General features: G+C 44.4%; 1 protein-coding gene across 1 annotated transcript; it reads left to right on the top strand.

The window, feature by feature from the left end:
• Positions 1-384: 384 nt before the first annotated feature.
• LOC142574744 (glutathione S-transferase 1-like) lies at positions 385-11556 on the top strand. The gene is made up of 5 exons (XM_075683764.1): positions 385-525; positions 1408-1466; positions 5346-5487; positions 7347-7517; positions 11388-11556. Exons 1-5 carry the CDS (start codon positions 385-387, stop codon positions 11523-11525), a joined length of 651 nt encoding a protein of 216 aa, XP_075539879.1. The 3' UTR covers positions 11526-11556.
• Positions 11557-23516: the final 11960 nt, after the last annotated feature.

Raw genomic sequence — 23516 nt, 5'->3', positions numbered from 1 at the left:
ATTTTAATTAAAGCATTGTTACTGGTAAACACATGTATGGCTCGAGTTGGGCGCTTTCAGCTTTCTCTGCTTTTGAGAGGCCTATGTTCAATTTCTCTTAATGGCTATAAACAGGCCTTTTATACGGTGCGATTGCCACGTTTCTACCTTAAGCACCTGCACATTTTGCAAGCACTGTTACCGGCAAATGGCCGCTTTGCTATTTTTTGCACTGTACAGGATACGTGTGCTGTTTTAAAGGCCTGTATTACCAAGGCCAGGCAGGTGCTACGCCTGCTGCAGCCCTGGGTTTCTGGTATTTAAATGGGCTTGTCCAAATAATTTCGCATCATTCGCTGTAAATCTGCAGTGGAAGGAAGGTCGCACGTACACTTGATCTTAGTCATGGCCATCACTCTGTACAATATAATTGGCAGTCCGCCTTGCAACTTTGTACGCACACTCGCCAAGCATTTGGGCATCGATGTGAAGCTCAAGAACTTGGACTACGCCAACAAGGAGCAGTTCAGCGAGGAATACCTCAAGGTATGCCGCAATGAGACATTTAAGTGTAGGTAGATATTAGTCACTTGTGCGTCATCCTATATGACCGGTTCCTGCAAAGATTGTTTTCCCTGCTTATAGTGCTACATTTGAACTTCTCGTTTGCAATCTAAAATAAAGGAAACACAAGTTCCAATACTGTCTCGTTCTCCACTTCATAATTTCTTCACATTGCAGTGGATTAAATTACTTTCAATACACTACAACCTATGGGCCTATATTTTCGATAAGAAGTACCTGATTTCCTTTTCCTTCGTTCTCATTTTTGGTAAACAACTGCTGAAATAATACAACCCCATTAGGTAACGTTTTTTTATGTTATTGCTGTAATTTGTGTTGTTACACAGTGGTTCTGCACATATCGTAGTATTAGATACTGATAATCCTTCGGTGTGCACGTGGTTTGGATGGAGCCTGTGCATTGGGAATGAGGTGCTGTCATTGGAATTTGTGGTAGTTTTCCTTTGAATGTTTATAGCGCATGTATTTCATTGGGACTGTGGCGTTCCTACACTTAAGTGCCACTGAAGTTTCACGAAATATTTAAATAATTCACTGATAGTTGATAAGCGTGGCCTAAGAAAAGGAATAGCAGAGTCCGTGAGTCCGAGGAATGTTTGTTCATGAACGTGTGACAACCTGAAAATGTTGTAAAAATTACTGTTGTCACTACAGTATAATTAATAAACTTGTGCACAACGCGTTGTCAACAGGGTGTGTACTTGTTATGAGTTTAAAAGAAAATTTCACGTTTTAATGAAAATGCACCGTAAAGTAATGCATTTTGCTTCTTTCAATCTACGCATTTGGATACGAATATTGAGACAATTGCGCTGACGGATATCTATTTTCTCGGTATTCCAGATCAATCCATTCCACAAAGTTCCTGCACTTGACGATGAAGGCTTTGTTGTCTACGAAAGGTAAGTCTTCAGACAATATGTGTAGACTATGCTGAATTGTTCTTGATTTGGCGGCCAATGAACTGTAGCACAACAATATAATGGTGGCTATGGTGTTGGGCTGCTGAGCACGAGGTCGCGGGATCGAATCCCGCCAGCGGCAGCCGCATTTCGATGGGGGCGAAATGCGAAAACACCTGCGTACTTAGATTTCTGTGCACGTTAAAGAACCCCACGTAGTCGACATTTCCGGCGTCCTCCCCTACGGCGTGCGTCATATTCAGAAAGTGTTTTTGGCACGTTAAACCCCATAATATATTTTTTACTATATAATAAGTGATGTATGGGATGTTTGAGCATCTACATCCTTCCTCCCAAGAAATGTGATATAATTTACGTTCACTATATCTCTTATTACCTTTCATTCTTCAACGTGTTTTCAGCGCTTACTTTAACAGTAACAGAACCGATCTTTTCTGCGCTGGAGCTAAAATTTGGGGCATATTGTTGTCTCCGCTCAAACGGTAGCGCACATATTTCGCCAACTTGACATAGAACCAAATAATAACGGCGTGTTTCTCTAAACAAGTCGAAAGGCCTAGCACAATGGCCTGAGAATGTAGTTTGACAGAAGAGAGATTACTACCTCGCACCAATCGGTCTTGTCATAAAGGTTTTAAATAGAATTCCCGTCTAGATCCTGAAAACCATCATTCATATTACAAATTCCCAAATGTGCAAATGCAACAAACAGTGAATTCGTCATTTATTTAAGAACGACAACAAGCAACCTAGAAAATGAGCAGCAGAATCTTTCCTTTTGCCAGAAAGCTTGCTTAGCAAAGAGTACATCAAATTTGCTCTGATTGTCAAGAAATCAATTCCTTTACGACTGTATATAGTGTGGGCATTCTAATGGAGCCAAAGAGACTATGTTCACAGGTGTACCACGCGCGATCGGAAAAGCTTCAGTCGCATAGGCACCCCAAGCGTCACAAGCAGAAAAATAAAAGTGCGCGTAAGTTCTACCAAGAAAAGTGAAGAACGCCAAGAACGTGAAGTGGTGGACAACATTCAGCTTCACAGTGTTTATTGTGGCCATGACTGCTTGCAAATATTTGTCTCTACGTGGGAGCCAGTGAGGAACGATGAGAACAATGCAAAGGCGTTGAAGTGGCTTTTTAATGTTATTAAACATGCCGCCCAGTTACTTGTGCACAATCCAAAATTTTGAAGCCTGTGTATTGGGACTACTATAAAGACCGTGCCGCAGAAAAAGCCAAGCACAGGGTTGACAGGGATTCTCTTTGTGGGCAATGAAGATGCTGTACTTCTCCAATTCCCCCTGATGCACTTGGAATAATAAAAGGGCGGCGTTTGCAAGCAGATGTTTTATATTTATGGAGAAAGCAAAAAAACAGCATAAAAAAGATGAAAGATCCAAAGCGATATCTTTAATTTGCCTCACGCATGAAGGTGATAGTGCAGGACTTGTGCCTACAGGCAAAATGTCTTACTTTTAAGACGCTTCTTGCCCACTTGTGTCTCGAGCTTCCAGGTGTCGGCTCAGGTAAAGTTGTGTGCACCTGTCAGCTTGAACATAAAGAAAGGAATGGATTCGTTCCTGGTTAATGTTTCTTTGTGATCCCAATGTCATTGCCTTATTCGGGTTTTTGAATTTTTTTTCGACTACTGTTCTCAGCCGGGAAGGGCCGCGTGGCCTTGTTCCTCTCCATCGAACTAATCACGCTGGAAAAAAATGTGGAAAACATTCCCGGGACGCAGTTTTACATGCAGCTGATGCATATCTCTGTTGCCACCAGCCCTAATACGTATAGAAGGTCTCTTCACCAACAGAGAAGCTGCTTAAGAACGTATATCTTTGATGACAAACAGCCGCACATTAAACTGAGGAGCAGCGTTAGACTACGGAGCAATTAAAAATATTTCCGGTTTCTATAGTCTGGTTGGTTTTCTCAGCCTTATGTCCGATTTCAATTTTGTCCACTTTATTAGCCTATTCTATTCGAACAGAATTTTATGCAGTCGTCTGTGATAGTGGTATTCCACGCTCCGAAGTGCACATATGGAAGAGCTGTAACAGCCTTCTGTGACTAACTAAAATGTACTACATGTGGGGAAATAAAGCAACTGTTCTTACGAAACGTTGCGCACTTCTCGATATCTATCGATGTACAGACTGGGTCAAAAACTTGAGCCCGCAGTGAACGGCCAGGCAGCGGCTGCACTCCGCTATCGCGGCGCTGCCGCCGCCGTCGCACACCGCTTCTCACTTGCGCCGAGGATATAGAGGGCGAGGGGAACATGTCTCTTACTCTCAAGCGTCGTTTGATAACAGTGCTCGTGAAAAACTAGTGCTACGTTCGTTCTGTCAGCTGCGAGGTTGTCTTGCGGCCGCCGTGGTACGTAAAAGCGATCGCCTGGGCTAACTGTCCGGCTTCCATGCAGCGCATTACACTTGAAAAATTGTCCGAATCCTGGAAATTTAGTATTACAGCTTTATTCTACACATTAAAATAAAAGAGTCTTCGCATTATGCTCTTACATACATTTTGAATGTGTTCCTGAGTGCGACGAGCACAAAGGCAAAATATAGACTGCATCTCTCTTTGCTGTCCAGCGTTGTTCCCAGTTTTATTGTAATTTGCGGAAAATTCAATCATCATTCGTATAGACAAGACCAAAAGCAGTAATTTAGACTACAAAGGGCTCTCTTTGGAAAAGCCTGTAACCACCGTTACAATATTTGAAATACGTTGACCACACTTTTCCACTCAGGAACGGCCACACGAGTGCGTTTGGCGTTGAAGCTCTTTCATTGAACCCACCGTGAGATTATCCAAACTTTTTGGGATTAGAAGACCTGTGCCCTGCCTGAGTAGCCAATTGAGTTAGACCCATACCATCGACCTTTTGGAAAGTGTCCACTACCTCTCATTTTTTTAATATCATCGCGCACACTATCTCATTGTCGTTATGGCCCACTTTCATGCACACATGAGGTCAGTGTAAGTTCATCCCGTTTGCATTGGGCATCATGCGTTTGAATCGCGTAAAGTTGACCAGGGCCACGAGATTATAGGATTCTCGCATAGTGAAGGCGACACACAGGCGGTGCTGTCGCAGTCACGGGTTCACTGGAAGGCGTATTTTGGATGTAGCTGACAGAGGTATCGTTCGTCTCTACGAGGAAGGGCTTTACAGGAAGTACAAAAAGTGGGTTAGACGTAACGTCCTTCCAACCAGAGACCTTGGTTAGTTTACAAACACATGGACAAGCAGCAATTGTTCGGGTAACCACAGCCCAAGCCACAGTCAATGCCTTGAAGGCATTGACTGTGGCTACATAGGCATATGCACATAAGCATACACGTCGCATAAATGATGCATTTTGGCGACGGCTATACAGTGTGTCGCTATGTTGCTTCAATGATTATATCATCACCTTTGACATGATTCGTGAGATGTTTTCTAGCGAAATTATTTCTTTATTCTTTATAAGCAGATTTCGCACGTTCGAAATTGAAGTAAACAAGTAGTGGTGTGAAGTTTGCTTAACAGTAATCGTAATAGTAGCACTGTTTTAGAAATACCAACATTGAAAGTGCGCTGTTAATACATTGACATCTGAGTGAACACTCTCCTAAATGTATGCGTCAAGAAGCTAAGGATGATCTTAACTCTCACAAGAATGCATTTTTAGCAGATTTGGGCGACCGATGCCTCCGACGAGGCACTAGTCACTTTACAGTTAGTCTTCAATTTGATCATGACAAGATGTGCCCTAAGCTCTAAATTCCAATGGTTTCTTGTAGTTTGCGATCTACAATTGCGAAATGCAAACACGCACACACACACCGTATGTACTTACTTTCACAGCAATGCCGTTGCATACTACTTGCTACGCAAGTACGCCCCCGATTCCGAGCTCTACCCGGCTTGCATCAAGACTCGCAGCCACATCGACCAGATTCTTTCATCCCTCGCCACTACAATCCACAATGAGTCGGCAGTGTTCGTCGTAAGTACTCTATCTTTCTTCCGTTATTGTGTTCAGAAACCTCGATATAACTACGGGACACTCCTTAATACCCGACTCCGGATTAATTTTGGTCACCTTGGGTTCCTTAACGCGCACCCAAGGCGCGGTAAAAAGCGTTTTCAAATTTCGTGTTCCTCGAAATGCGGCCATCGCGTCAGGGATTTGATACCGCACCTTCGCGTTTAGCATCCTATCGCCAATGCAACCATGCCAGCATTGTGGATTACCCATTTTTCACCTACATTCGCTTGATAATTGTAATGTGCCTATATATCCTGGGTGTAATCGTCTTGTGTGGGTATTAAGATAGCTCGAATATATTGTCAGTTGAAGAGCTCGGACGTATACATATTGAATAGGTCACGCAATAACTTAGGTCAAGCAATAATTTCACAGATTCTCTATCTCCAAGCAGGAGTAGTGGCGCTCGAAAGTGTTACGGGCATGTCTTAGCGGTGTCGTTGAGAAGTAAATTACGCACGCAGTTTAAATATGAAAGAATCGAGAAACGATGTGGGGAAAACCTTAAGGTTGAGACGTTTCTTATGGCCTAAGTGAATATTGGTAGGTAAACTTTTTCTTGTGTATAGGGCGTTATATGGGGCTCTGTAATTTAGCGCGCAATCGTCCGGTGTCCTCGGTGAGTTAAATGTGGCAGGTAGTTTAAAGTTATACGCCATAGCGTCCACGTCCGCTATTTGCAACAGTTGAGGAATTCCTCTTGGAAGGGTGTTGGCGAATTTCCAGAGCCGTGAGTTATTCTCATTGTGAGAATATGGATGTCCAAGCACCCTGCATAAATAAATTTGTGGGACGCTGCCAATTTCGAGCCACGGCACAAAGCGTGCAGGCAAGCAAGCATCACTAGACGTAATTGAATATTTGCATTTATATTGCTTCATAACTTGAAGAATCAATATGCCAGCTGAAAATGACTATAAGCATAAATGTTGCGTTCGCCTAATAGGGTTTGTAAATATGGACTTCTATTTATATATAAGAATATTCTACGTGCTACGCATTTTGGAGCTGCTAATCTAATGCTCAGGACAAAGTGGAAATGTACTCGTGGTTTCTGATAACATTGGCAGTGACAGCGGTGAATGAAAGTACAAGCTGCGTTTTTCCCATTCACGCCTGAAACAAAGTTCATGAATGAATACATGCGGGGTGTACTAATATTAGGCTAGCTAGCAATTTACTAGCAACCTTGTGGACGTAATCTTTTTTAAAAAGAGTTAAGGTGCATTGGAACATGCGCGACGCAGGGTCAGCGATTGTTTCCTTGCGATGCTGGGCACGAGGTTGCGGGTTCAGTTCAAGTACCGCCGCTGCGGCATTTGAATGGATGAAAAATGAAAATAAATAGGACGCTTCTGGGTATTTAGGTTTATGGAAACAATGAAGAACACTGGATTGCCAAAGTTAGTTCAGAGCTCTCCACTAAGGCGTCTGCCATTGCCTACGGTGGGATTTCAAGTAAGGAAATCTCACAATTTGTCTTAGAATAGAAAAAATTGAAACAGAACAAGTGGACAAGCACTCATTCTCATGCGTATTTTTTCCCGTTGCTGGTGTGAGTCTCATAATGTATTAGTGATGCGTATCCCGTCTATTTTTAAATCGCAGAGATAGTCTTGTCGTAAGCGTCACGCAAATATATTTGAAACAAACGGGTTTTACTGCACCTGTAATGTGTACTGGACAATGTGAATACGAGTATCGAACATTTTCCGATCGTGAGATAACGAGCAGTCGGCAATGCGCTCACTCGCATACATGATCCCTTGTTGTCCATAAAGCGAAGGATGTGAACATTTTTTTTTTTTTTGGTGCAGCGTCCTCGAGTCCACCAGAAGACCAAGCCTACGGCAGAGGAGCTTACCGCATTTGAAGAGAACGTCATCAGAGGGCTGGAGCACCTCATCGGTGATGGCAAGTTCGCAGTCGGCGACAACTTCACACTCGCCGATATCGCCTTGACCGCACGCATCATTGTGCCCCTTGAGGTGATGGTCTTTTGTGCTTGCACCGCCTCAGTCACAATTTCGCGCTGATTCATAAACATGGTCGGTCACGAGCCCAGTTTCAACTGCGACACATTCGCGAGGTAATATTTCCAGGACGCAATCCGGAGGGCTGCACCAATTATAAAGCGCGCGAAATGCTCAAATTATTTATATTGACCACATGTGAACGTATATTGGAAATGTCTTTATTGATCCAACGTTAGTAATTTGTGTCAAATTTACCGGCATTCTTCAGTTTGAAAATATCTGCTTTTTGACCAATATGAGTAAACATGAAAAACATTTTAAACAATTGGGGGTTAGACCTTCCAACAATGCAAGGGAGGAATAGGAATAGGCATTACCATTGTCTATCGCAACCAACAGGTGCAAAGTCGGAATTAGGCCAATGTACATTACGGACTATTTCTCTTGCATACCAGATGTAAAGTTACATTTACCTATAGACTAAAAATTATTGGTAATATCAGATAAAAGTAGTACTGGAGCACTTAAGCTTCAGTACGGCAGTTTATAGTTTTACGGTGTCTCAACTTAATGCAAGCCAAGCACGTTTCAGAGAACTGCTACAATCTTTCTGCCAAAATTGCCTTAATATCTGAAGTTTTTTTATATTTTAGGGCGAACTAACAGCGCTATTTTATAGAAATTCATGCGGTGTTCTTTTGAAGACAGGAAATTTCTTTCAAATCTCTGGAGAGAGCGCACTTCTGAAGGCATCGTATAAGATCAAACTATTGATAGTGAGCATGTCTATTTTCTATACATATTCGAAGGGGGAAATTGAACTTGAATTGCCGTTAAAGTTTTCGCTTTGTCTCCGCAACAAATTCTGCGACCGTACGTAGTTCAGACATCCTATGTCACCAACTTACTTTTTTTTCTTGTGGATGAAAGCGGAAAATGTTCTCGAAGGTTTTGTGCTTGGAAAAATGGAGAAAAAATATTTGATTCCTGGACCAAAGTACGTCACCATCCTTGCAGATCTTTAAAATCAAAAGGCAACAAAACCTGCCGAGAACATTCTCGGTACAAGAAATTCGAGCAGGTTCCCCCCCCCCCCCCCCCCCCGGAATACTCGACGAGGGGAATTTTAACGCGACAGCGTTAACGGCCCCGTGTCGCACAAAATCCGGCGTCGGCGTCCAGCGTCATCCGTCGTTGCTGCATAAAGCATTTTGTACTACGCATAGCCAACCACGCAGGCGCTCCACGTAGCGCAAAGAAGTTGCTAAACTAATTGAAGTTACCAAGGTAAGATACGTCAGAAAAAATTTAAAGTACGACTTAAGCACAACATCCAGGCATGATAGCGTCGGATGGTAATTTCAAGACACGAGAAAACATATGTCTGCTATGCGGAAACTCAAACCACAAACCCCTTTTCGAGCGTTTCTATCGTTCATAGAGAGCCCATGAGCTCCAAGATTTACGCGCGCCGGCGCGTGCAAATCTCAAAGGCCCTAAAGCGGTGCGCCCCATTCCTTGCAACAGCTCCAGATGTCCTTCGCCTCCGCCGCATCGCGGCCCTCACAAGAGGCCGCTTTTTTACCAGAAAGCTCGCCTTCGTGCATGGCGTTCGCCGCCAGCGTTTTCCAGTGAACATTGCGGTTATAGAAGCTGCAGTTGCCGGGAAGCGTCAGAAGCAGTCAGGGATTGTCGAATGCTATCGCGTTCTATTCTTATAATCAAAGCTTAAGCGTCCTCGCAGTTTTTATGTGGAAGCCCAAACTTAAAGCTTAGAACAGATAAACAGCAGACCGCTTTGTTGCATTCTGTTTGTCTAAACAGTTGCAGTCACATAGGGTAATGTTAGTCAAAAGCTCGGAGTAGTACTGTCTAGTCAGGTTTGTTTACAAACCTTGCATTGTTACAAAGCATTGTTTACAAAGAAGCGTGTCACTGAGCAAAGCCAAAAAAATTAAAATAAGATGACATTTCGGGATCTCTGTGGATCCCTTGTTCACATTCATTGCGACACTCTATTGTGAACAAGAGATCCATAGGGATCGCGAAACGTCATTTTATCTTTATTTTTTAACCTTGGTCACTGATTTGCTTCCTTTTTAACATGGTAGTAAGATTTTCAAAAGCTTTCTCTCCTCGTTTCGCAAACTAGTCCAGTATGTTGTGGTTTCATATGACAGGAATTTACTAGCTGGATTATAAGTCACGCATGAAAATGAACGACTAGATCTCAATTTCCGCCTTGTGTCATAGTGTCAGGTTTCTAGCCAGAAAGTAGGCGGCCAGGCAGTTTTTCCGCATGAAAAAATTCGGAGGATGCTTAAGCTTCGCCTTTAGTAGTGGAACGGGATGGCATTCAAAGATCCCTGACCGCTTCTCACGCTTCAGGCAAATGCAGCTTATGTGAGCGTAATGTGAGTTGAGTGCTGTGTGAGCTTATGTAAGCGGGGTACGCTGGGAACTAACGCTATGCACGAAGACGATCATTATGGTATAAACGAGGCCTCTTGCTTGTGCCCCTGGATGGATGGATGGATGTTATGAGCGTCCTCTTTGGAACGGGGCGGCGGGTTGCGCCACCAAGCTCTTGCTATTATACTGCCTAATGTCCTACCTAGGTTAAACAATGAAAAAGGAAAAAAAAACACTATGAACTACCACGCCCAAATTTTTTGATCCCCTATTGCGATCTGTGCTTTTGTACGTATCCGTCTTTTGTCGTTTCCATACTTTTCTTCCACCAATTCTCCGATCGCCTCTTACTAATGCCTATTACAGACATGCTTGCTTTACCACTGCTCCCGCTGAACCCAAGGGCTTCAAGGAGGCCAGTGGTGCCTAAATCGACCGCTCGGTAGACGTCTTCACATTCTAATAAAACATGCTCCATCGTTTCCCCTGATGCATGAAGGCGAGCGCCATCTGGATGGCGTTGCGAGGAACCGGCGTGCAGCTCTATGAATTGTAGAAACGCTGTGAACGGGGTCTGTGTTTGATTTCAGCGTAACGAAATTATGTTTTCTCCTTTATTCAAATTACGCTATCATGTGTTTACATTGTGTGCAAGTCGTACTTTCCGATTTTTCTGGTGCATTTTACTTTGAGGACTTCAATTACTTCAGTAACGTCCCTGCGCTACACGGAGGTCCGCCACGGCTGGGTATGCGTGGTTCGGAATGATTTTTAGCTCACAAATCGGTCGACGCTTGACGCGTAACGGCGACGCCAGATTTTTTGCGCCACGGGGAATTTAACGCTGCGGTGTTAATATGTGTATGCTGCTCCCGAAAACTTGTTTCACAAAGTTTCCCTGAGTATATGGTAAATTGATGGCTTCCACAGGAAGTGCATGTTAAGGTTACTGTGTACATTAGTAGGCTTATTATGCGACTGGTTGACCGATATGTAGGTAGACGACGTGCAAGATCTTCCACTTCAATGGAGCTAAGGCGTGCAGCTGTTTCGTTGCGTCTTCATGGAGGCTATTCTGCTGTGCCGGCCTTGGCTTTCGGAAGATGATTCCATTAGCCAACTTTTTCACGGTATCATACTATGCCTAGGTTGTAGTACGCGTAAGTTGTGGTCCTTGCGACTGGTGCCTTCTAACCAACGCAACGACTACATTGCCTTGTTCAGCAAATAATGCTGTTAGGCCAAATGGGGTACAGCTGAGTGAAGTGCGATGCCAAGCACAGATGAAACACCTTGGTGTTTTCTGTCTTCAGCTCGTTCATGTGGGACTTTCTTTATCTTTGCACTGTCTGTCAGTGGTTCTCGATGTTTCTGCGAGTGTCTATAAGCTGCCTAAATGAAATTGAAGCATTTATTAACACTATAACTGACCTTAGAAGTTAACCATTTTACGATTCATGTGCATTTCAGAACAAGTTCGTTGACCATTCCAAGTTTCCCAAGCTGGCAAGCTACTACGACCGAGTCAAGCGCAAGCAGCCTTACTTTGAGGAAATTTACAGGCCAGTCATAAACAGCATCGAACAGCTGTTCGATAGCCTGAAATAGCTTATGAAGCGGTAATAAAATGTCCGGACGAATGTTGTACGGCTACCTTTATTGCTTACAAAAGATATTTGTTTTCAAAGTTATTCGCGGAGGTCACTACATCTGTTACGGGTCTAAATGTGTTATTTGTGTATGTGTGGGTTTCCCTGTGCGTTTTTTTAAATTTCTATCCCGGCATTTTTAGTAGGGGTGCGCGAATATACGGAAGTTTCGAATAACGAACCTGGTAACGTATTCTTGTATTTGGTCTTCGAATCGAAAAGTCACTCTTCTCTACTGCCAATATCATTCGAATAGTTGAAAACATCTACTTCGCCCAATTAGGCGCAACATTGGAGCAATGGTGCGGTGAAATTTGCTCCTGCATGCAATGCGTAGCTATAAAACCTGACAAGTTGCATAGTGGAGCAAGCGACATCACTTAGGTAGCCATACTTTACAGGCTGTGCAGTGATCATTCGCCCACTCTGAAGAACCCCGGGCTTGCGAAGCAACTGCTCCGTTACTCCTACGGCCCTGTTTTGGGTGTAATATAAACAGCGCTTTAGAACGTGCCATGTAATGACAGGAACTTGGAAACTTTAATATTAGAACGTGAACCCCGTTTTATAATAATTCAGATAATGGGTTTTCATTATTGCAGAACTATTCGTTATTCAATTCGATTCTCATAACATTCTATTCCGGTTCGACTCGGTCCCAAAAGTCACTATTCTTTCTTTCTTTCTTTCTTTCTTTCTTTATTCAATACTGCAAACCTTGTATAGGTCCAACCAAGGTGAGGTAAGTGGCAAGAAAATAATAATAACACAGGTAAAAACATCAAAATGTGGCGAAAGGCAATAAAGAATCATTCCAGTCGGTTACGGTGCGAGGAAAAAATGAAACCTTGAATAAATATGGTCGCGCAAAACAAAGCGTCAGGGAATTAGGATGATGGTCGCGTCATTCCCTCGACATTGAAAGCGACAGATCTGGAGAAGGGTTAATAGCTAGATCTTGATTCCAAAGCAAGAAAAGAAATTGCAAACGTAATTTTTTTTTTTCGTTGTTCAAGACATTGGATACCGTTAATGTGCATTATTTCATACCAATAATGCATTAATCCATCAATTCGCACACCCCTGCACGCTTTTAGCCTGCACTGCAAAGCATCGTGCAGCTGTGCTAGATCACCCACAAATCAATATCAAGGGGTGGCTATTGTTGGTTGAATGAGAGTGAATACCTGCTGATGAGAAATAATGTAACAGAAAGCCCTAGAATACTTACACAAAGTTTCAGTTCTTACAGAACATAATTATCAAAGGGTAATTATTTATTGTGATGAAAATAAAGGCAAAATAACGTAATTTTACTCAGGAATAATAAAGAAAAATTTGTGAGTTGTTTGGTACGGAGGGAAGGAGTTTTGGGTAGAAATAAATAAACAGAAGGAAACCTAATCAGACACAGCCGTTGTGCTCCTCGTCCCATGGCTGAGCCATTTCCGAACACTTCCTACATTTCCTCCTGTCCCCGACGCTTAGCCTTTCCCCCAAGGGTCATGGCCTGTGCACTAAACGCGAGAAACCTATGCCGGATAGAGTAGGGTTTTAGGAAAAGTCCGGCATATGCAAGAAAAAGAAAAACAAATTGAACTATGCGAATGCAGCCCAATGAAATCTTGCTTATAGGCTAGACCGTTCTTAAGAAAACAGGTGAAGTTCTCTTAGGTACAGCCACTACGTCGCCAAAAGCTAGAAATAAGCCTTTCCTGGTACGGCCAAGGAGAAACCAACGCTACCCAGGGGACATTACAGCTGCTTTTATGCGCATTGGAAATATTTGACCGCATACCGCACACTGTGGTAATCTGCGAACGTGAAGCTTCTTGATGGATTACCTCACAATCGCCAAACCGTAACGAAAGGCCCACAAGCGCCTGTTTGACAAAACAACCGCATATGGACAACGCCAGCTTCTAGTCCCGCTACGAATTTAGGAGGTGCCCTCGCGAAGCGCCCTAACTCAGCCATCCGCGACTGCCATAAGTACTGCTGAGTTTCGCACATCTGTAGGACGCTGTAACCGACAGCAGACATCAGCGCAGCACCTTTGCATGTCATCCTTAGCTTAAGAACACTGGTACATCGCCTTACTACCACGATGGCTTGCAACGTTTTTAACTTATGCAGCAACCCACCGTTTGAAATCATCCGCAGCATGGCGATTCACATTGTAGATCGCCTATACTCTATCGCACAAATAACTTGCAGCACTATCAATGGTATGAGGTGTACAAATGCAATATCATTGCGCAGCGTAATATAGTTCCGGGGTGTAAATGTCTCACCATTGGCAAGATTAGAGGGTTTTATTTTTTCTTGGCACAAGTTACATTACAGCGGTGCAGGCCTTTGCGCATGCACGTCGTATACGGTGACATAACTGTGCTGTTTTCCGCCGGCAACTGTAATAGCCACCCTAAACGTGATACCATAGCAACATGGCAAAGCCCATGCAGTCCAGACCTCGCTTTGATCGAAACTTACGCTTGTTATTGCCTCTCTATCTTAACAACAAGAAGTAAATAGTAAAATCAGTCATATTTGTGTAATCGCACGCTGAGGACAAGCCACCAGCTATGTTTTGTTGCTATTATTGAGGCCAGATGTTTGCTTTCCCGCTACTGGCATTCTAGAAGTGATGCCGAGCAGTGAAAATGGTTCCATTTTCAGTTAGCAGATTGCGTCTCAGCATTAGCAGTGGTGATGTTTTGACGATGCGATACTCTAGAAGGCCTGTTTGTTCACTGCATCGTGAATTTACTACTCCCCTAAGTATGGGACGGAGTATGGGGTGGAATTACTGTGCTGAGCAAAAGCCAAATCGACGCAAAGCATACACTGCAGCATTTATACTGGCATTCGCCATTGCTACTGGCTAAGGAGGCTGGAAGGAACTGCAAAAAATGTATAAAAATGAAGCGGGTTTTGCGGCCCTGTTAAGGCAAACGCAGGTCATGATTAAAACGCCAAAACGTTTGTAGCGTCAATCCACCAACCGTGTAGGATGGCACAGTAGACGCTGAGCTGACGACGCGGCGCGGATGAACGCATTTTGTGGGGGGGTTCGGCCATCCCCATGTGAGAAAATCTCCTGTAGCTTCCACGGTGCTGCAAGAACTACTCAGATAGAGTATAGAACTTGAATGGTATGAATCAGAAGCATCAAACTCTGAATTACTTAACGATGGGCCTGTACACTCTTTAGGCGGGCGCTGTGCACTTGGTGTGATGTTGACTAACACAAACTGATATTGCTGGTGAGGCTGAAAATAAATTTAGATCTCAAGTTTTATACAGACTGCAATTATAAGGACGCTCGAGATACATTCGCGTCATCGCTTTCGTGCTGTCTTGGCAATGAGACGCGTCCGCGGCCCACGCTTGAAGGATTAGGTCTGCTGAGGCGTGCAGTGAGTTTTCGCTGCCAAAGTGACAAAGCCGAGTGCTCACACTGTCACGTTCCGCTCAATCAGCTAAGCCTTAACTACGGCAGTTTTCTAACTTCCGCAGCAGCGCACATGAGCTTTCCTAGTGAACAGCTTTGTGAATATAGGGCTGCGGTGCATGTACGGGGCAGAATAGAAGTGAAAGGTAATGTCATGTAACATCTATCGCTCATTTCGTCGGGTGCTGCAAAAATTCTGACATGTTTCCTTCAGTAAAATGGCGCGCACCACGGAGGTGCAACAATACAGCGCCGCTGCCCATTGTACCACGGATATATTTTGATAATCCATTAGATCCGAACGTCAAAGTCCCGGTTAGGACGTCCAGTGGATAACTTGAGGGCCTTAATTTCGGGACGCCCTATTTAAGACATCCTTCGGACATCCCCAGGATTGAGCTTCTGGGATCTAGACATTTTCCAAAAATGCATTCCTGTGAATGCCTGAAGGATGTCTTCAACGGGATGTGCCATACTGGACATTTGTGGCACCAACACACACAATCCGACGGCTACTACATGGTCATATCCCGGAATGTTAAGTTTCTGCCGCGGCTGCCATCAGCGCGGCAGAAACTTGCACAATGCCCACAATGGCATTGTGCACAAAAATGTGCACAATGCCCTTTGGAACTCCCGAGGCGTCACCTCAGTAGGCTTTTGATAGCTTTAATTATCCGTGGCCCCCTCAAAAGCACAGCATAAACTTAAGCGCATACCTTTCTACTAACATGCGAGTCCAGAACTGTAGACGTACACGTAGACAGAACTGTAGAAAGGAAGGAGGAGACGAGGAAGTTTCCATACAAGGGGTGGGGGAAGAGGTGGCGTGAGAAGGCAAGGAAAGCCTACTGCTATACGACAGTGGTTGAGGGGAAACCAAGTAACTTTTTTTTTCAAGGTTCGGCACAGTATGGGGTTCCTGCTAATTCTGAACCATAAACACCATGCAAATATGTCAAATGGACAAATCTCACAGAGCGTGTAGAAGTAGAGCCGCATCAAATAAAGCGCACCGCAGGGTCCAGGCGACACTGCGGAAGCGCTCGGCCGTCAAATGAGCACCTCTGTGTCTGACGCTGTAGCCTTATGGCTATGGCATTGCTAGAGGTCACGGATTTGAGGCCGACCGCGGCGGCGGCGTTTCGACGGGGGCGATATAGAAAACGCAAGAGCGCTTAGGTTTTGGGACGCGTTAAAGAGCATCACAGTGTCAAAAGTAATCCGTAGTCCACCACTACGTAGTCCGGAGTCCGCCACTGATTGGGGTTTTCGCACGCACAGCCCCCTAATCCAATTCAAATGTAATACTTCTGCTACGATGCTATATGATATGTGAGCTACGGACAATGCTCAACCCTCTCAGAGGTTATAAAATATGACGCACAACGACGCCTCAAGCAAACACCTTTCCCTGCGTGTTCTGTGTACGACGCAGAGAAACAGCAGTCGTACACGCAAGGTAGCGTTTATCTACTCACCACTTACGTGTTAGAATAAACGTTGGAGAAATTAAGCTGTCGCCGCCAACATCACCACTAATTAGAGTCGATCAAAGCAACCAGAACTGAAAGGTTCCCTTACGTCGATTGTAACAATGCGTGGGATCTGAATAATTTTTTTTCTGTCTTAGTCTCGCCTAGTGCATCGGGGCTGTGAAAACAGCCACGTTTTTCTTCGAACACCACAACGTGGCCTGGTTTTTATATGGTAAGATTACGCTCTCCAAGAGGGATGCTTTACGCGTAGTGAACTTTTGAGGCCATGGTTTGCCAATAAACATGAAACTTAGCAGACACAACTGCGGCTGCTCGCTGTCGCGTTCTGCCGATGTCAAACTACCGGTAGATATATTCCAGAGAAGCGCCTAGCTCACTGTTTGATTTCATAAAAGATGAATTTCTCTAACACCTTTCCATTAAATTCCAGAATTAAGAATACTAGCTTTTTGGAATCCACACCCAATAACTATTAAACACGTATGCGGTGCTTGCTAAGAGCAATAGTATTGTTGTCATACCAAAGTTCCACGCCTCGAAGCTGAAGAGCGGTGTCCGCCGTAATATACTAAATAGTTTATAGCTAAAAAATCCTGAGTTTCGCTGCTGCCCCGCCTACCATTCAGCTTCCTTTCTCTTCAAGAACCAAGCGATAGTAGTCATGTTCGGACTCGATTGGTCGCGTTTGCGTTGCACGACCACCGCATCCCGGCTGGCACCACTGGAGGCCATCCGGTTCTCATCGGCCTCTGCTCATACTTACCTCGCTTCATGCGCGATGTCACCACCCCAGCTGCACGGCGAGGTTGCTTTCTTCATTCTGCAGAGCTTCGTACTTTAGCACACTACAGCTCGGGAAATCGTCAGTGACAGAGGGCGTGTGATTATCTCCCTAGTGGTTGAATTAGGCCCTCCGTACCGAGTGTCACGTAATCTAGCACAGCGCAACTGCTTAACATCGTTAAGGTAATCGATTTACTGAGAGCTTCAGCAGGGCTCTTAAAGAAATGCTCAGCAGATACACCGTGTCCGCCAACTCCAACTCCGACATGGTTCCTCCTTTTGTAACATGTGTGTAATACACCGCAACGGGATTGACCACCGGCTTCTCGAAATGCTGTCGTATATAAGGAAGAAAGCATTCATGCACGTGGGACTGAGTGCTTCCATACTAGCAACACGCCTCCGAATGCCAGACAATAGGAGAAGCGTAGCAGATACGTGCAGCAGTGCCAACTTGCTTGTACATCGGCAATGGAAGGTCAAATTCATCAAGAGAATCTACACGACAATGGTTTGGCCGATGCAACTCTCCATACTGACTCCTTTGTTTGGCGGTGGATAACACATCACCCTCCTGGTACAGCTCCAAAGCTTTGCGCTCAATATTACGGGCCCTACCAAATCGAAGACCGTACGTCTCCGGTAAACTAGAGTGTCGAGTCTCTCACACCGCATTACGGCATTAAGCTTCGTGGTTGTAAAACCGTGCACGTCAACCGCTTGAAACCATATTATCAGCCCATTATTGAACCGTTACCATGAGTTACCAGGATAGCTTTTCTGATTTCAGGGGGCCAATGTAATGAAGAAGAGAGCGCAAGCATGATTACAGCGGCTTGGCTCTTAAAGACCGCTGAAGTCTCAGTGTTGCAGCTAGTGCTTGGATTTCACTCGAAACGCCCTCCGCTGGACCTTCCATGACTGCGCGGTCTCCTAGCACAGCCTCACACCAAGAACACAACAGTGCTCTCCGGCAGCTCGTCGTCACTCTTTGTCAACACTGTTGCTAGGACACTAGCTGGAGTGACCAACGGGGGTGAGGATGCAATACATTCATCTCTGTCGATACCATCTTGTGCAACAATCTTGAAAAACAAAGGTTGTTTCGGGGCACAATGTGGCACAATGGCAAAATTCAAAAATCGTCTTTGGCGAAAATGCTTTCTGCGATCGCAACGCTACCTTTCTCGGAGTTTGCGGGAAAATGTTACGCCCACTGGTGGTTTGTTCTGTGTAAATTACAGTACAGAACCAGATATTTAGGCGGGAAATTACTGTGCTTGCACGCGTAGCTCATGACCTTATTTTAGGAGTTATTTTCCTACGTGAGTGGGTAGCACACAGGATTGTGGAAGTGGCGTAATTTTTCTTGGCCGCAACCCGCGAACTGCAATGACAGATAACACCATTGATGCCATGTACGTTCCCTCCGTGTCGCAAGATGTGTTTCGCTAAAGTAGCAGCTTGGGGCTTGTTTGTTTTACATCCTCATGTTAACAGCGCAAAATGGAGACAAGAGACGAGACAAGAAGACACTACAAGCGCTGACTTTCAACAACGTTTATTTTGGAAGAAACACTTATTCATATAACGGCTTCTTCTTATAGAGTCTCAGAGTGCCAGGTGCCTGTCCGACGGAGTCGACGTCGTATCCCGCTGCAAAATGGGCACGAAGAGCCTATTTGTGCGACAAGTGGTGACGTACTTGAAAGAACATTCCCTCTCGTTGCTTACTTCTGACAAGGAGGGGGGCTTCGCTGTGATGCCAAAAGACGTCTACCAATATAAGGCGTTAGAGGCCATAAGTTCTGTTTTTAACAGTCATTAAAAGTCGGTCCTGCGAAAAGCAAAGTCAGCTGCAAAGAAGCTATGCGGAAAACTCAAGCTCGACCGCCTTGTGCGTAGGATCGAAACTAGCAAAAAATTATCCCTTGACATGTTTTTCACTGTAAAAACGCATAAACCTGAGTGACCCCTGCGGGTTATAGTATCTGAGAAGGGCACTTGGCAGAAAACGATTGGCCTGTTCTTGCGGGAAAAACTAAAACTACTAACTGTTGACGATCCTTTCCAGGCGAAATCCTCAGACGATGTAATAAGGTTTTTAAAAGACAATTCTAGCACTGACTTTGCATCATGCTCTGTAGACAATAAAGATTTACACTATTCGATCCCCCAACATGAAATTTGGAGTGCGTGGAAGAATGTATAGGTGCACATGGTGCTGTCGCTTTTCAGAATGCCTCCGGAGTTTCAACTGGTGTGTTCCTGGAACTCCTTTCTGTATATTTGAAGTCCACTTATGTTACGTGGGAAGGGAATGTGTACCTCCAGAAACGCGGCGTCTGTATAGGGTCATGTATTACGCCAGCACTTAGCGATTTGTATCTTGTCCAGAAAGATAGATTACTTCAGAACGCCCTAACCAGAAAAAGCGTCCGGGGAGTCTTTCGGTATGTTGACGATTACTTAGTTCTATGTGATGGCTCTGGCACGAATTCAGATGACGCAGTTTCGGAGGCAGTAACATGCTTTAGTCATGCGCTTCAGCCGCTTGCTGTTACCCACGATGTCCCCACGCAAGGGTCTTTGAGATTCCTTGATCTCAGACTCGAGCTCTCCAAGGGGAAGGTCTGCTGGGCCTATCAACACAGAGGCGACAAGGCGCCAGTGCCATTCGAATTAGTGCATTCAAAACTGGTGAAGAGAGCAACTGCAAACCTTTGTCTAACAAATGCGCTCAAAAAATCGTGCATCCACGCAATGGAACAAAGTTTTCGTCAGCAGGTTGACCGGCTTACTAGGGCTGGTTACCCATCGCACCTTCTTGTGTCCGTTGCAGAAAAAAATGAGCAAGAACCTAAAACTCGAGCGTGTCCATGGAGAGCCAGGTGGCGAGAAGCCAAAAATGAAAGAAAAGCGAAGGACCGTGGCCCTTCCATACGTGCACAAATTATCTCACCACTTGAAAAATACTGAACGCAAAGCTGGAGTTCATGTAGTGCTTACTGCCCCGAAAAAACTAAAAAGCCTCTGCCGACGTGTCAATGCCGAAGAGCCGACAAACCAGCAAGGGTCCACGATAAATCACCAGAATCGTGTTGTGGAGTGCACAGAAGCCATGGTGTATTCAATACCTTTGAAATGTGGAAAAAGGTATAGAGGGCAAAACTTCGACAGGGACAAATGAAAGACTAAAGGAACACAAACTTAGCGTGTTGCAGGCTAACAGGAATCTAGGCATCCATGTCAGGGATTGCCCCTCAAAAGGCTGCGCCGCAGAATTTAGACGCCGCGAAGTGCTGAAGAAACACAATGACCAGCTGGTCCTGGAGATAATTGAGGCAGCCGAGATTACCAGACTTCGTGACCAATGCGTTAGCACGCCGTCCTTGTTACTGACAAAAAAAGAACTTGAGCTTTTTCATGTGCAACCACTATCTATAGTGCAAAAAAGAAAAAAGAGCATGTTTCGCATGACGTGCGATCACGTGACTGCGACACGTGTGGGCAATGGTCATAAGAAGCCATGCTTCTTTCAAAATAAACGTTGTTGAAAGTCAGCGCTTGTGGTGTCTTCTTGTCTCGTCTCTTGTCCACATTTCGCGCTGTTAACAGCAGGCAAGATGTGTGTTCGGACTTTCAGACTGCAATTTTTGTACCCGTGACGTCTTTCTGTTGCCTACTTGTGCTCATTTATCTCAGGAAATTATACGAGGTTTCTAAAAGTACGTCGGACGTACGGCTGAACGCATCGAGTTGACATCAAGCAAACAGAAGTTTCTTTTTACCGCAGCGCCAACATTGAGATGTGCTAGGGTACACTTGTTCGATGCCACGTCACACTTTCTTTTTGTGTGCGACAGTTGGCCTGACGCGGCAAAGGACATTTTCGCCCTATACATCTGCCAAGGGCGAACTGGCGCGAAGCAGTGCATCCTCTCTACAGTCCGACAGCCACATCCGCCGGAACATCGAAGCATGCGTTTAGCTAAGTTCATTGCGCTGTTCTTTTATGTGCTAGCGAGCAGATGTTGAAACCGGAACGCACTGTAAAAAAGCGCAATAGACGTACCAAAGTGCTTGACCCGACAGCCCGGCGGATGTGGCTTTTGGATGTTGCTTTTGCACATTCATTTAATCTTTATGTAAGGAGCATCAAACCTAAAATTGATTCATAAAGCAGATTTCTCATTAATTGTATATCGTGGACACGATTAATGAGAAATCAGTGAGAATACAATAGTGAGACTCCGACTGCATTTTTGTTATGTCAGGTGCACACCGGAGACACCCTATGCCACAACTAATTCTGTTGCCAGTTTCCTATGATTGTGAACAAAATGTACCCATGGAAAAATTTCCAAACGCACATTGAGCGCGCAAGAAGTGTGCTTATATTTCTTAATTATATGCAGTCTGTAACAAAACCCCAAAATCCCAACACAATCATTCCGATCAAAATGGTAGGCGCAGGAATGCTTTTCTTGGGGCTGATGGACATGCTGTTTCAGTATCCTTTTTCTTCAGGACCTCAAATTTAGATATATAGATAGGGGACACATTTATTAAGATATCCGCCTGCTTGATTACCGTAATAAATGAAAGCCTTCTTTGTAATAATCAAAAGAAACAAACAATGTTACCAAGAACATTTCACATTTTTGGCTTTGAGTAAAACATGAAACACGAGCGCAATGCAGCTGCCACTGGCCGTCACGTTGCTACACTTCCAATTTATGTGAACTTGGGTTGAGACAAGTCATGAAATATTCAGTGCAGTCGAATATCACTGCAGCGACTGATCAGCAGTGCAACGTGGGGACTGTAGCAACTATACCTTCGAATACGCTAATTGTTTTTGTGATGTAAACACCTCGGTTTATCCTGCGTAGAAACATTGAGGTATTTCCGCAGATGACAGGAGAAGCATTGATTTTGTGCTGCCCAGTCGAGCAATGCAGCACAGGCGTAATCCGTTTTTATGGCTTCTTGGGACCAGCTGCAACTATGTTGTACAAGCAGGCTGATGCTGGACAAATGTTAGCATACACGCACAGGCTTACAGCATTGCCAATACTGCCGTTTTATGTTATTCACCAAGTTTGCAGTGTTGAATGATTTCCAGTGGCATAAAGATAAAGGAAGGCACAAAGTTTTCCAGCCACTCACAATTCATACGAAAGGCCCTGGGTGTGTTAGGGCGCCATCGCTTAATCTAAGTTAAAGTTCTTAAACGGCTCGGTCATATGTACACGTGAAAGAGCAGTCTCTTCCGTCTATTATTTCATAATGTTACATTGATTTTGGTGCCAAAGGATACCAATTTCATTTGTGAGCCTATTTTACAACAGGGTTTGGGTTCAGCCGTGTAAGGTCTGTTAGTGCTGGTAGTACTGGTTAGTGCTGGCTACGGAATACACATAGGCGCCACAAGGACTACAGCTGGTCTATATGCAGGAAAGTATTTGTCCGGATCCTTTAGTATTCATTCAACATGTTAATTTATGTCACTGCGCAGAAAGTGGAAACATTTTTCGTGTAGCATTCCACAATAGCGACATCCATCAATCAAAAATGAAGCATGCGTTTTCAAGTAAAAGTTGTTAGTTTGCGCCCATCATGTCTAGCCTTGTCTTATTCACGGCGCTGTTCGCAAACATTCGTCTATATTAGTGCCAAAAGGGTCGCGTCAACAATCTTAATTCAAAACACACCTAAAAGCACATACCACTTTTTCCTTGGAGAGCAGCAGAATGAATCTAGTACAAATGATATCATTTTGTTTCTTACGCCATTCCGAATGTAATTTTCTGGTTTTAAGCTGGCCTCAAAGAAAGAGAAATTGAAATCTCAGTATGTCATACTCCGTAGAAAAGAAATCGCTTAATCACTCACTCATGGAGAAATAACTCTCCTGTCGTCCAGTACTTTTGCATATTGTTCAAGATTTGTCAAATGTTCGGGCCATATTTGTCGCACTAATCTTTCTCCTTATGGGAGAACAATTTCAGGCAGCCTTCTTCGATTATGACCGTATAGAAAAGCACAGTGTATTGTCCTACTGTAAGTGAGCACCCCCTGTAATCGTTATTACTACTTGAACTACCTCGGAGATCTACTCAACCTTGTATTGAGTGCGTTTACGACATATTGTAGCGCGAAGGCACAGTTACAGAGAAGACACACAGACACACGTCGCAGGCGCTGTAAC

The sequence above is a fragment of the Dermacentor variabilis genome, chromosome 3 (assembly GCF_050947875.1).
Source record: "Dermacentor variabilis isolate Ectoservices chromosome 3, ASM5094787v1, whole genome shotgun sequence".
Lineage (NCBI taxonomy): Eukaryota > Metazoa > Arthropoda > Arachnida > Ixodida > Ixodidae > Dermacentor > Dermacentor variabilis.
Note: the sequence above shows the minus strand (reverse complement) of the source record. Positions and strands in the feature narration are given on the sequence as shown.

Bases quoted from the DNA above. Each gene is read 5' to 3' on its own strand.
- LOC142574744 (XM_075683764.1), top strand. From the start codon at position 385: ATGGCCATCACTCTGTACAATATAATTGGCAGTCCGCCTTGCAACTTT. The intron at 1,467-5,345 runs GTAAGTCTTCAG...TTACTTTCACAG, and splicing joins GGCTTTGTTGTCTACGAAAG to CAATGCCGTTGCATACTACT. The intron at 5,488-7,346 runs GTAAGTACTCTA...TTTTTGGTGCAG, and splicing joins ATGAGTCGGCAGTGTTCGTC to CGTCCTCGAGTCCACCAGAA.